Source organism: Balaenoptera acutorostrata, chromosome 1, assembly GCF_949987535.1.
Source record: "Balaenoptera acutorostrata chromosome 1, mBalAcu1.1, whole genome shotgun sequence".
In the NCBI taxonomy this organism is placed as follows: Eukaryota; Metazoa; Chordata; class Mammalia; order Artiodactyla; family Balaenopteridae; genus Balaenoptera; species Balaenoptera acutorostrata.
In genome coordinates this window covers 107,096,142-107,110,754 of record NC_080064.1, presented here as the reverse complement: position 1 = coordinate 107,110,754, position 14,613 = coordinate 107,096,142, and the positions used below count along the sequence as shown (strand labels likewise).

Here is a 14,613-nt window from a genome sequence, read left to right as displayed (position 1 = left end):
ACAATTATCCACCCATGTGACTTACCCTCTCAAAGTCTCGAAGAGCCTGGGTCTGCACCTGAAGGGGTCTTTCAAATGATCTCAAGGAATGCCCAAAGGGGACCTTCTCACCACTTCTCCAGGTCTGTGACTGCGCTGGAGGACCTCGATCTTTGGTGTCACTAAGAAAAGCTGCCAGTGAAACAGAACAACAGAAAATTTTATAAAATAGTGGTATTATGATCATCCCAACCTGCATGTTCCAGCAGAATTTGGTTTCTGCAAAATATGAACCAATTCTAGGCCACAGAGAGGCAGTTCACATACAGTAGCCTGTGGTAGATCATATTAGTAGTGGTCCCCAGCACAGCACACTAGGTTATGTCCACACGCCTTTGTCATGTGATGTTCCTTCTCCTGCCATCAAGAAGTGGGGTCTATTTCTCTACCCCTTGAATCTGGGTTGGCTTAGTGACTTGCTTTGACCTAGAGAATGTGATAAAATGCTGCTGTTGGATGCGTTCAGGAGACTAGGCCTTGAGAGGCCTTGCATTTCTGTCCTTGCTTTCCTAAAACCCCAAGGCCACCTTGCTGTGAAGAAGCCCAGACTACCTTCCTGGGGGAGGAAAGGCCAAGTACAGGGGGAATGAAGATGCCAGTCACCACTGCTAGACACTTGAGAAAGGCTGTCTTGGACCCTCAGTCCCAGTCAAGCTGTCAGATTGTAGAAACAATAAACGTTGGAGAGGGTGTGGAGAAAAGGGAACCCTCTTGCACTGTTGGTGGGAATGTAAATTGATAGAGCCACTGTGGAGAACAGTATGGAGGTTCCTTAAAAAACTAAAAATAGAACTACCATATGACCCAGAAATCCCACTACTGGGCATATACCCTGAGAAAACCATAATTCAAAAAGATACATGTACCACAATATTCATTGCAGCACTATTTACAATAGTCAGGACATGGAAGCAACCTAAATGTCCACTGACAGATGAATGGATAAAGAAGATGTGGCACATATATACAATGGAATATTACTCAGCCATAAAAAGGAACAAAACTGAGTTATTTGTAATGAGGTGGATAGACCTAGAGTCTGTCATACAGAGTGAAGTAAGTCAGAAAGAGAAAAACAAATAGCATATGCTAACGCATATGTTTGGAATCTAAAAAAACGGTACTGATGAAGCTAGGGGCAGGGCAGGAATAAAGATGCAGATGTAGAGAATGGACTTGAGGACACGGGGTGGGGGGGCGGGAAGGGGAAGCTGGGACAAAGTGAGAGAGTAGCAGTGACGTATATACACTACCAAAGGTAAAATGGATGGCTAGTGGGAAGCAGCTGCATAGCACAGGGAGATCAGCTCAATGCTTTGTGACGACCTAGAGGGGTGGGATAGGGAGGGTGGGAGGGAGGCTCAAGAGGGAAGGGATATGGGGATATATGTATACGTATAGCTGATTCACTTTGTTATACAGCAGAAGCTAACAAGCCATTGTAAAGCAATTATACTCCAATAAAGACATAAAAAAAAAAGCTGTCAGATTATTTGAGTGATGGCAGTTATTTGAGTGATCCCAAGTGAGACCAACAGAAGAAATGCCCAGTTTGCTAACATCCAGGATTGTGAGAAATAATAAACCATTGTTGTTTTAAGCCTTGAGTGGGCAAACTTTTTCTTAAAGGGCCTGATAGTAAATATTTTAGGCTCATGGGCATCGACTCTGTCACAGCTACTCAACTCTGACCTGATAGCTCAAAGAAGATGCAGAAAATACGTTAGTGAATGAGCATGACTGTGCTTTTATAAAACTTTGTTTACAAATACTGGCGATTGGGCCTATGGGCTGCAGTTTGCTGACCCCTGTTTTAAGCCACTAAGTTTTATTAATTAATTAATTAATTAATTAATTTTTAACATCTTTATTGGGTATAATTGCTTAACATTGTTGTGTTAGTTGCTGCTGTATAACAAAGTGAATCAGCTATACGTATTTAAGCCACTACGTTTTAGAGTGGTGTGTCACATGACCAAAGATAACTGAAATAGCTTTATTTGAAATAAAAAATCAAGTTACTAGCTAAGAAGTATTTCTACAAAATCTCTCTACAGAGAATCTTTTAGGTTATTGTATAGGAATAATTTCATTTATAGTTACTGCAACCAGTGAAATAGACTGATGTGATTATTACACTCATTTAACTAATGAGTAAATAAAGGTTCAGCAAGTTTGCTTGCCCAAGATTACATTGCAAAAAGTGGCAGAACCAATCCCACATTCCTTCCGTTCAACCTTCCTAGCAGTATGCTAATACTGTGTTATTTTAGCAGGGAAGGGGATTGTAACAGGCCTGAGAGTCAGGGAAAAACAGGCAAAGGGGAAGAGACACAGTCTTTCCATTAACCAAAGGAAGCACTGCCCTGGGAGAAGCTAGTGAAGGCTAAGCTGCTACTCACCCTAGGCCTGCCTTGGAGAAGTAACACTGTGAAAGAATAAGAAATCAGGGCTTCCTTCAAGCATGGTATGCAAATGATCTCCGATTGAGGTGGGCTTGGGGTTGTAGACTCAGGCAGAAGACATAGAAAAATACATCTTTCTTGGCTGACAGTAAGAAGCAATGCACCTTTATTACTGAACAAATTTTTTTTTTTTTAATCAGAAAGAATGACAGGCATAGCAACACACTGAGATTCATAGACAGTGTCAGTGCAAGTGAGAGTGAAATGGGCTCTAGGTGACTCTGTGCCCCACTGAGGAAAAGTTAACTAGACATAGACACATGGGCAAAGGCGATCTGAAAGGGCCAAGAAGAAAAATATAATATGCTCTTTTTCTGTCCTTTTTTTTTTCTTTTTTCCCCCTTTTTCTTTTCTCTTTCCTTCCTTCCTCCCTTGTATATTCTTATCTCCTTTGTCGAAAATTAATGGACCACATAGGCATGGGCACCAAAAGCAAAGGCAACAAAAGCAAAAATAAACAAGTGGGACTACATCAAACTAAAAAGCTTCTGTTCAGCAAAGGAAACCATCAATAGAATGAAAGGCCAACCTATGGGATGGGAGAATATATGCCTCCCTCCCTCATTCCCTCTTTTCTCTTTCTTTCTACAGACTTTCCAGAAGGAATGCAAGAAAAAGTCCCCAGATGCTTCAATCAACTTCTCAGAATTTTTTTTAAATGCTTATTGCTGGGGTTCAATCCCTGGTCAGGGAACTAAGATCCCACAAGCCACAGCGCACGGCCAAAAAAAAAACAGAAGAGCATTCCCTGTTTAAAAAAAAAAAGAAGAAAGACAAAAGGATCAAGAAGATGATGACAAGGAGAAATATGAAGAAGATGAAGATTAAAAAAAAATAATGATGATAAATAGTGTGGTTCCAGGGCAGGTTTTTTCTTGTCTGGAAGTATTTAACTACTCATTACATAACCAATTTTAAAGAAAAAAAAAAGGGGGGGGGAATGTAAGGCCATATGATTTATATGATTTGTTTTTAAACTGGACACTGTACAGTGTCTATTCATGTTTGTAAAAATAACATACTATCAAGTGTGTCTTTAGATAGCCCTATCCTTAATGGTATTTTCAATAGCCACTGACCTTGCCTGATAGAGTACAGGGGTTTAAATTAGCACAGAAATTTAAAGCAGGTTTTATTTGTACACAGCACAAATTAATTACAGATAGAGTTGGGTATTTTCCCATTTTCAATTGTCTTTGATTCAGCTTGTTCAAAATAATTGTTGCTCTGTTACTTGTATACCACACTGTGATTGCAAATTAATAATAATAATAGTAGTAATAGTAATGGTTTTGTTGATAACTTGATATTTCTAAGTAAATGCAAATGTTTTAATTAAAATAAGTTAGAAAAAAATGATTTCTTCCACATTTAGGTGAAATTAAATAGGCGATTAAATGGAAGAAAATTTGAGAAAACAATACATTACAGTTAGATTCACAGGATATGGTACAAAGATAAGAGCCTTTGAAGATTGGATATGGACACAACGAAAATGTTAAAGAAAAAAAAGATTGGTTATGAATCCTGACCACTTGCTAATTGTGGGAATTTAGGCAAATCTCTTAATTTTGCTGAGCATCATTGCCTCTGTAAAAATGGGTATAATAATGCTTACCTCACAGAGCATTTATATGGATTAAATGAAATAATCAGTGAAAGTACCCAACCTAATATCTTGCGTATAGTAGGCATTTTCTTCATTCCCCTTCCATTTTGCCCTAGTCCTTCAATTTTTACCTCAAAATGGAGACTCTTGATGCTCAAAATGAGTATGGTAGGCCTGTAGAATTTATAGATTTCACATACACAATTACAAAGGCTAATTTTAAGTGACTCCAAAGTCCTTAATACATTCAAATTAAAAACTTTTTTCTACATTGTGCATATGAACAATCTGTGCTTCAAGGCTGGTGTGAAAAGGCAACTCACTTAGCAAAGTAAGTAAAACACCAAGTGACTAAAAGTTTTTGTGAAAAATAGCCCCCAAAAGAGAGTTATTTTCACTTTGGTTTGGTAATTTAGGTAGACCCCTAGCTAATGTTAGTGCAGAAATTATATATTATTATGAATACATTAATAATAATAATATTTACTGGGTGGTTATTCCTTGACAAGCTCTGTACTAAGAGCTTTTCTAATCTCATTTATGAGGTTGACACTGTTATTATACTCATTTTAATGGTATATTAGAGATTTCATTTCAGTGGAAGAATCTATCTTAATCATTTTACAAGTGACTTTAACTTGCAATTACAGAACTGTTAAAAGTATGAAGAGTTGGGACTTCCCTGGTGGTGCAGTGGTTAAGAATCTGCCTGCCAATGCAGGGGACACGGGTTTGGGAAGATCCCACATGCCACGGAGCAACTAAGCCCGCAAGCCACAACTACTGAAACCCGCGTGCCACAACTACTGAAGCTCGTGAGCCTAGACCTCGTGCTCCACAACAAGAGACGCCACAGCAATGAGAAGCCCGTGCACCACAACAAAGAGTAGCCTCCGCCTGACGCAACTAGAGAAAGCCCACGCATAGCAATGAAGACCCAATGCAGCCAAAAATAAATAAATTTTTAAAAAATTAAAAATTTTTTTTAAAAGTATGAAGAGTTCACATAAGTATTTCAGTTATGATTTACTGCACTGTGCTGGGAAGGTGGGGAATTATATACTACATGCCATGGTGACATTAAAGGGTCTATAATTTAAGGGAATTATGATCAGCAGGAGACCAAGAATTTAGCATAGCAAGGCCCACAACCTCCTTACCTGCTGCATGACTTGTTCTAGGTACCATCTCCCCATCATCTTCTGCAAAATAATCTCTGTGGAGAGAAACACATCGTTAATTAATGAGATACCACCCCACACAGTGTCCAATCCCTGGGTGGCAAGACATCTACTTTTATTTATTTCTCCACAATCATTAAGCTAGTACTATGTATCAGGGACAGTGTTAAGTGCTGGAAAGACAAAGACAAACCCCACAGGAAGGGTTTCTATCCTCAGTAGGTATTTGTAGAGACAGCCATTGGACAAACAGTTCCACAAGCACTGAATTACTATTGTAGCAAGTGCTATAAAGGAATATGCAGAGTAATTTAACTAGTAGAGAGACTCAGAGAAACTCAGAGAAAAAATCATTTAAACTGAGATGAAGAGAATGTCAGCCAGATGAAAAATGGGAACAGAAGAGTGTTCCATCATGAGGGAACAGCAAGGACCCTGAGTCAGGGAGGAACTTGGCCTGTTAGAGGAACAGAGAAAGCCAGTGTTGCAACCAGACCATGCAGGGCCCTGAGGGATGGGGTAAGGATATGAGTTTTATGTGCAGGTCAATGGGAAACCACTGAAGGATTTTAAATGAGGGAATGAATGGTAAGTGACCAGATTTAGACTTTAGATCATTCTGGCTGTTGAGTGACACTGTGTAGAGGGAACAAAAGTAGATGGGGATAGCAAGAAGTTGTGATAGTTTTAACTAAGGGATAGGATAGGAGAAATGGAGAGAAGCAAAAAAAAAAAAAATCAAGATATGTTTAGGAAGTAGAATTGACCTAGAAAACTTGGAAAACAGACAAAGTCTATTAATGGAAATGTTAAAAACACCACGATGCAGTAGCCAGAGGTGTATCTGGTGTGTCCAGCACAGTGAAGGCCACCATTCCTAGCACAGAAGGGGAAAAAAAGTCTCAAAATGTATTAACAAATACTTGTGAAGCACCTACTATGTTTTTAGGCACCAGTTTTAAGCTCCACAAATGTAGCAGTGAACAAAACAGACCAAAATGCCTGCACTCATGGAACTAATATTACAGTAAAAGGAAACAAAAAAGCAAAATGTACAGTAGCAATTGGGGAGAGATACTATAAAAAATTAATGTAGGGAATAGAGGTAGGGAATCCTGGAGCTATGGGGAGGAGGAGGGGATTGCAATTTTCAGGAGGCAAAGTTTCTCTGAGAAGCAATAATATGAGTATTTGGGCAGAGTCTTCTAAGCAGGGGACATCAAATGCAAAGGCTCTTAGAAGGGAGCATGCCAGAGCATTTTTTGAACAACAAGGAGGCCAGTGTGGCTGGGCAGACTGAGAAGCAGGAGGTGTGGTGAAGGAAATAATAGGAAAGTTGGGCAGAGGGCAGATTGTATAAAGCCTTTGGGACACTGAGAGAAATTTAGTCACTGGAGTCTTGTGAGTCAAAAAAAGAGGTGAACTGAGTGACGAATGTTTTAAAAGGTCTGGCTAATGTTTTGACAACAGACTCTCTGGGTGGGGAAGGCAGAAACAGAGAGGTGATTGCAATAATCCTACAGAGAGATGCTTTCAACATTTAGCTTATTCCTTAAACCCTTGGGTACTCCCAGTTAGTTGTTCTAAAAATAATTATATTGCCAGAGATTTAGAGGGCTTCTCTTTTTAAAAGCCAGAAGACATTCACAGAGAGGCGGAAGAGAGCCTGGCATTTATTTAGAAACTGTTGGTGTTCTTTCTTCTCTGCCTCAGGGCTGGATCTTGGCATAAATCTTCACTTTGTTAAGTTCCAGATGGACATGAAAGTACCAGACAGGGCACGCTGGACTATACCCACCACCTGGTGATTCTTTATTATTCAAAAGCAGATCACCAGCTTGGGGTTCTTCCAGGCCCTCTGTCTCTTCCCCTTCTCCACTTCTCATTAAAAACTTTCCCTGAGAGTGAAGAAGGAAAGAGATGAATGTACTACTTATGGATTTCCCTCTGTTGAGAAAAAGTAGGGCAAGGATTTTGAAACTATCAGCTAGAACAATATCTTGAAAAATTTGTGGGGAAAAAACTTATAATTAGCTGCTGCTATTCATGCATTGGATGGATTCCTTTGTGCTCAGCCCACAGACCTGGGTAACTGTATCTGCTGTCAGGAGCAAAGCCATTCCTCAGGCCAAATTCAGCCCATCCAACATGTTTGATTTGGTCAATACAAGGTTGATCCATTTCTAACTTCTCTTGCAAAATGAATGGGTCTGGCAATACTGGGCCTGCCTTCCCACACAGAGGGATAACCTGCTGCCTTTAAACAGAAGAGACTTGTTCTCCAGTTTGCCACAGTTCCCGTCACTCCCTCTTCTTGTAATCCCAGCTCATGCGCTCATTTATGATACTAGCCTGGCTCCTTATACGTCTCTGAGGCTGTCACCCTGGTATATATCAAATGCAGACAAAAGTTTCATTTCTGCTTTAAGACACTGTCTTGGGTTACCTGTTGGCTTCAGTACACAATTCATTAATTTGTGATGGTAAGCTACTAAGGGGCATAAGTCACTTTTACCTCTGGGCTTCAGCTTCCTGAAGTATGTGTAAAAGACATGCATGAATTTCTAAGGTTCCTTGCAGTAATTACACAATTCTATTCTCCTAGATGCTAATAGTATTAAAACCCATTTTAATACTTTCCAAGGATGGTTGAACTTTCCAGACATGATCTCATTCAATTCTCCTTGCTCTGAAGAGTCCACATTCTAGACCAGGAGCAAGTTACAACAAGGCGATGCATATGCCACAAGATACTTCACCTTCTCCCCAACCCCACACTCACCCTGAGCTGGCTGCCTGCCTATGAAGCAATAACCAGAAGGGTAGAGAGGTCACTTTGGATGAGTACTGAGTTAATGGGCTTTCTGTAGTCTCAGGAGGTTTTTTAAAAATCACTTTAACTCTGTTAACAGCTCAAGTTCCCTCTCATATTGCCAGAGAGTGGGGCTCACTCAGCTGCTCCGAAAGGTTGGTAAGGAATTTGATGCTCCCCCAGAGAAGGGGCACATGGTGAAGAAACACAGGGTATAATATGTCTAGGGGATTGCAATTTGTGACAATATCTGATAAACCAAAGTGCAAAGAGAATAGGGGTATGCTAGAGACAGACTCCAAGCCTGGCCACACACACACACACACAGAGCAGTAACAGATGTTGGTAAATTTTTCTCTATTACCCAAGCCCAGAAAAAATTGTGTACCCTTGTCCTAGTTTCTCAAATTCAAGTGTTTCTAGTTTTTTTTTTTTTAAAAAAACATCAGTCAATGAATGACTCATGCTCAGCTAGCATGTGGTTCACCAGGGCGCTTACAGCTCTCCTGCATAGATGTACATATATAATCTTTCCCCAAAGATACGCCTATCTTATCAATACATGTTACCTGCATGTTTTACCTTATATGCTTTTCTTGTATAAATGAACTAAACTCTCCCTCAGTGAGCCTTATCTTTTTGCTCGCTACCTCACCAATGTGTCAATACTGATACCAATTCCACTAAAATCATACTTACTAATTTTTTTTTTTTTTTTTTTTTTGGCTGCACTGCACAGCACGCGAGATCTTAGTTCCCCGACCAGGGATTGAACCTTCACCCCCTGTAGTAGAAGCTCGGAGTCTTAACCACTGGACCGCCAGGGAATTCCCCATACTTACTAATTTTTGCTGAGACACTCTCTTGCTTAATTTGAAGAACCAAACATTTTCCAAGTACAACCCACCTACCAGCTGTTCACCCACTTAATTTCTGCCTGGTGTATTACCCACATTTTCCTGACTTGCTGATAAGGAGCTCTGAAGATACAGGACCCAAACAATACACCAACATTCAACATCCCACAGTACTAGCTTTTCCTACAGCTTTCCAGGGTGATTAGGTTGAGGATGATCAGAAAATAACTGCTCCTCTCAGAGCTATCTGCTACATTCTGATACTCTGATGCTGTCAAACTCTGCTCTGGTGATTTCTTCCAGTAGTTTTCTAAGTATGGTAGTTTCAATTACGTTAGGACTAGCCAAGCACTCAATTTTGCTTTTCTTGAAAATGGCCATTCATATGGCTCCTTTCCAAGATGTGAGCGGCTCACTGGTCCCACTAGTCTGGTCTCTCATAACATTGGGAGGAGGGGTCGAAACTTGGGTCCTTCCTTACCAAAGGGCGACACCAAGATGCAGTCTGCAAAGGGATATTTTCTATAAGGCAGCCATAGACCACCCTTTGCAAACTGCGTATTTGGTGTTATTGCCTTGTGTTTTGGTCTGTTTAATTTGTGGACTGAGAAAAGCAACGGATTGTGTTAATGGACCATATTATTCATGAGCAAGGGCAAGATGGCAATCATACAACTTCAACATTACAAAGCAGGTCTGCAACAAGTCTTTGAACACTACGAGATACTAGTATCGCAGACCAAAACCACCCCAAACTGTATCTAAGGAGCTGTTGTCTGTCGAGGCCCCATTAATTTCTTTTCCTTGGTCAGCCTATTAAGATGACTAACCTAGGGCTACTTCTTCCCATAAGAGTGTCCAAACCCCCAAAGGGGCAGTTGCTTTTTCAGGCTGCCTCCCCAAGGCAATCACATACACTCAGGTCATCAGGGCACCACACAGTCTGGCCCCCACCCTCGCTTTATCGAGCGCCGCCACCCTTCCTTCACGGTGAGGCTGAGGGACAAAGGCCATCTCCCAGAGGCACTTTCTGTCTCTCAAACTCCTTCTTATATGGCTTTCTTGTTATGAACAAAAGTTCAGGAGGAGGAAAAGCAATCTGCCATACCAGCACTTAGAGCAAAAAACTGGGCCTTGGTTGCTATTTTTAGAGTTTTTCGTTCCATTTCATAAACGTTTATTGAGAAGTTGCTTGTATGACAAGCACTGAAAACATAAAGGTGAAAAAGAAATGCCCTGAAATCAAGGTGCTCAGAGTTGTCTACTGGGGGAGGTGGACAGGATTCAAAGAGAGAATGAGTAGAAGGATGAGACTGGAAACAGAAATCTCAGAACACAAATGAGACAGCAATTAATTTTGTCCCGATGAGGAGAGGGGGGTCTAGGAAACCTACAGAAAACAGAGAACACTGAATTCAGGCCTTGGAGGATAGGTATGAATACATAAAGAAACATGACAAAGGCCCCAAAATAGGAAAATAAAGGGTGTGTTCAGGGCTTTATTTTGCTCCCCCCCCCGAACCTGAGTAAGTATTAACTGCTCCTCAGGACCCCTTCCAACTTCCTTTTTACCTTTCTCCTCCTCAAGCCTTCCTCCCCCAAACTCTAACCCTGAGGCAAGAGTATTAGGGGGAGTCAAAGGGAAAACCAGTTCTTCATCTACACTTCCCTCCTCAAACACTACATCTTCATCTAACTACTTAGAATCCCTAAAGGTGATTTAAAATAACGTCAGCAAGAAAGGTTTAGGACTAAGATTTATACTAGAGTAAAAATGTGTACAGATACAGGCTATACAGAGTAGCAGAGAATCCAGAGGAGTGAAAAGGCTGGGGGTTTACGGTGGTAGAAAATACGAGTGAATATCTTCCTTTTTAAAAATTTCTTACTATTTTTATACTAAAAGGTTAATTCTTCTTTAAAAAGTTAAGGAACATATTCTGATCTATTTACACTGGTCTTCTTTTTTTTTTTTATTTATTTATTTATTTATTTATTTATTTATTATTTTTGTCTGTATTGGGTCTTCGGTTCGTGCGAGGGCTTTCTCCAGTTGCGGCAAGCGGGGGCCACTCTTCATCGCGGTGCGGGGACCGCTCTTCATCGCGGTGCGGGGACCGCTCTTCATCGCGGTGCGGGGACCGCTCTTCATCGCGGTGCGGGGACCGCTCTTCATCGCGGTGCGCGGGCCTTTCTCTATCACGGCCCCTCCCATTGCGGGGCACAGGCTCCAGACGCGCAGGCTCAGCAACTGTGGCTCACGGGCCCAGCTGCTCCGTGGCATGTGGGATCTTCCCAGACCAGGGCTCGAACCCGTGTCCCCTGCATTAGCAGGCAGATTCTCAACCACTGCGCCACCAGGGAAGCCCTACACTGGTCTTCTTTTAAGGCCCTTGATAAAAGATAAAATATGTAAGGGATTAGTCTCAGTGTGGCCGTCTCAGATAGTGGGGGACAGGAAGATTGCTCAAGTTTGCTGTTTACTGGGGCCCAAACACACACTCTGTTCTAATTCCATATTTTTAAAGCTCGTTTGACATGAATTTCTAGATTCGGATTCAAATAAAAGAAATCTTTCTAATGTTCAAGCATCTCTTTTTCATGTTTTAAATTTATATCCACAATCAACCCTTGCAGATATAAAAGGGCCAGAAGGACAAGGAGAACTGTGGCCTACTTTCTTTAATACGTGATTTTTGAATGGTAGGGTTTCACAAGCAGTGCCAACTTAGAAACAAAGACATCCACAGGTAATAGTCTTCAGACTGCCTGTGCGTAACTTTACAGTTCCACGTGTTTTCTTACACTGGAATTTTCCTCAGCACTCATCTTGAATTAAACGACCGTTATCATTATATTGTGGACAACCATCACCACCCACCACCATTTATTGACTGACTGATACTTTCCAGGCATTATCTCGTTCAATTCTCACAAAATTCAGTAGGTACTGATACCCCTATTTTACAGATGAGGAAACAAGAGGCCTAGAATGATGAAGTAATTTGCCCAAGATTATCCAGCTAGTTGGTGGTAAGCCTGAACTTGAAAGCTGTATCAGTCTGACTCCAAACTTTTACTCGTCCAATATGCCCTATTTCTACCCACACTTTTGCCAGGAGCCTCCTTTGTACCCGCCTTGACTCCAGGGAAATGACCCCTGAGAAAGTAAGGTGAAGGGAAATGTGGGCAGTGCTGCTGTGGGGAGGAGATGCAATTTAAACTCAAATTCTGACACAGATTTGTTTCTTGGGACACCAACTCATCCCCAATACATACAGAGTTCACAATGGAGTATTTGAGTACTGGTATAACAGATGCCATGTGACAAATGAATTAAAATCCTAAAAAGGAAGTGGCAAATATGACTTTTTACATAGGTTCTATCCTGAAAAGTGAGTCATTCACTATTTTATACTTCCCTATCTCTACCCACATTCCTCCAAATATTCATGCCTCCCCTGAATCCTTTCCGTAATAACACTTGGCATTGTCCCTAAAAGACAAAGGGAATAAGCTGACAGCCAGGAGAGGCAATGGAAATAGACACAATCAAAATTGGGAAGGCCATTAGTGAACAAGCTCTGAGACTTCTCAGATCTCTTTTTCTCTTGCCAAGAGAGACACTGAGTATATCTTCTCTGCTCCAAATATTGCCAATATCCCCCATTTGGCAACAGAATTGCAAAAACACACATTCAAATGCAAATAGGGTAGAAGTCACAGATGCAGAGCACAAGACGGGTGTATAATAAATACAGCGAGATTATAATTTTTTTTCTCATCTCAAGACCTATCATTATAACCTCTGCAAGCTAGAATGCTTAACTGGCAAAGCCCCTCAGAACAGAGAAAGCATCACTTGTGAGTCTCCCTCTGCATGCTGACTAAGTGTGAGCTGACTTGGCATGGATACAGTAACATCCACTTTTCTCCAGTACAGGCTGCAATTACACCCTTCACTCAACAGGATCTATTCACTGAGCGTGGCCGTGGCCAGATGGAACTCTGGGAGGCAGTTTTCTGTAGTGCTAAGTCCTCAATAGCTACCAGGAGCTACAAGCATCACTGTGCATCTGCAACAACTTTGAGTTTTATGACTTATTTTCCTCCTGCACTGTCTTTATCCTAAAAGGAACTAACATTTTTCATGCTGCTATTCCTCAAGGTTCAGAGAAACCTCTTAATACTGTAAACAGATAAAAGGCAGTTCAAATAATTATTTTCCTCACTTTGCCTTATGAGGTTATTAGACATGCAAATATCTAATAAATTCTCTTCCCTGTCCCCTGAATCAGCCAAGACACTGACATCACGCTTTCAAAAGAGATGTGAAAATAGTCTTCTCTGAATTCAGCCACATCACTCAGGGATGGTATATGGTCCCTCCACCTACTTCTAAAACTTAGCTTGTGCTTTTTACTCTTGGTCCTGGCAATGCAGTTTTCATTAACAACCACTATTCACAAGGCACTGGGGAATCCCGAGGCTGTGGCTCAGTCTGTCTCAGAGCCCCTGACCAAACATCAAGAGATAGATGATTTTTTTTCTGTTTTCACCTAATCTTTTATTCACATAATCTTTTACTTTTTCCTTCCTTTATAGTGCCTGGTTTTAATGATTTTTAAAGAATTATGTGTTCTTTCCAGAAATTTTGGAAAGGAGAAAAGTGTACAGGAAAAAAAAATAATAAAAAATGCTACCACTTAAAGGCAACATTGAGAAAGATTTTCATGTATTTCTTTTTAGCTGTTCTTCAGTTTATATGCCTGTGTGAATTCCACAAAATAGAAATAACACCGAACATGCAATTTTGCATCTAGATTTTATTCCTATTATTGAAATCAGAGGTTTTGAGGATTGCAGTTTTAGGGGAAGAGGAAGAGTCAGGGGAGGAGGAGAAGGGCTGCCCATTAACCTGTTCGACGTTAGAAAGAATGAATCTAGAGTCTTCCTTCTCAGTGTGGTTTTACAATGTACTGGAACAAAGCTTATAGAATCCCAGAGGACAATAAAATTAACTGAGGGTTACCAAGGGTGGGGGACTGTTAAGGCAGTAAGAGATTCTAAAGCAATGCTGAAAATGATTCGAATAGCTGACCCTGAGGTCTCGGGTCAGTAGGGAGATGAATGAAGAGCAGATGGCCTGGAAGATATCAAGGAGTAAGTGATAAGGTAAACTGAATATTCAGAAAGAATGAGGAGATGGAGGACTTGACCTTGTGGTCAGGGAATATAATTTCAGTGTTAAGGATCCTAAGGGTAGAGAACTTGGAGTGAGGATGAGTTACAAAGGATGGCTGTGTTCATGGGGTGCTGAAGTGAACTAGAGTTAAGGAACTGTGAGGTCAAGTTACAGCAGTAATATATACTTGTGCATTGTGACCTGTCTAGAATGTCAGCACCCTGAAGGCAGGGTTTTTATATCATTCACTATCAGGTACCCAGCATTTAAGAAGTCTAGATCGTAACAGGAATTTGATGTATATTTCTTAAACAACGAATAAATGCAATTTGAATGTATAATGGCATCAATATTTGATAACCTGCTGTATCCGTTCCATAGTAAAGAGACACCTGCCAAACAGATATTCACATGAGCCTTGCAGGGAATGTTCTCTAGAAAGTTCTTAACTGAGGATCTGCTATG

General features: G+C 40.8%; 1 protein-coding gene across 10 annotated transcripts in view; it reads right to left on the bottom strand.

Annotated features, from left to right (window-relative positions):
- PDE4DIP (phosphodiesterase 4D interacting protein) overlaps positions 1 to 14,613 on the bottom strand; it is a 214,041-nt gene that overhangs the window by 163,299 nt on the left and 36,129 nt on the right. For all 10 annotated transcript variants that reach the window (XM_057553413.1, XM_057553435.1, XM_057553483.1 and 7 more), the window contains exons 2-3: positions 5,274 to 5,329; positions 26 to 171 (exon numbers count right to left, since the gene is read on the bottom strand). In XM_057553413.1, coding sequence (XP_057409396.1) covers positions 26 to 171; positions 5,274 to 5,329 — 202 coding nt within the window. The remainder of the gene's footprint in view (positions 1 to 25; positions 172 to 5,273; positions 5,330 to 14,613) is intronic.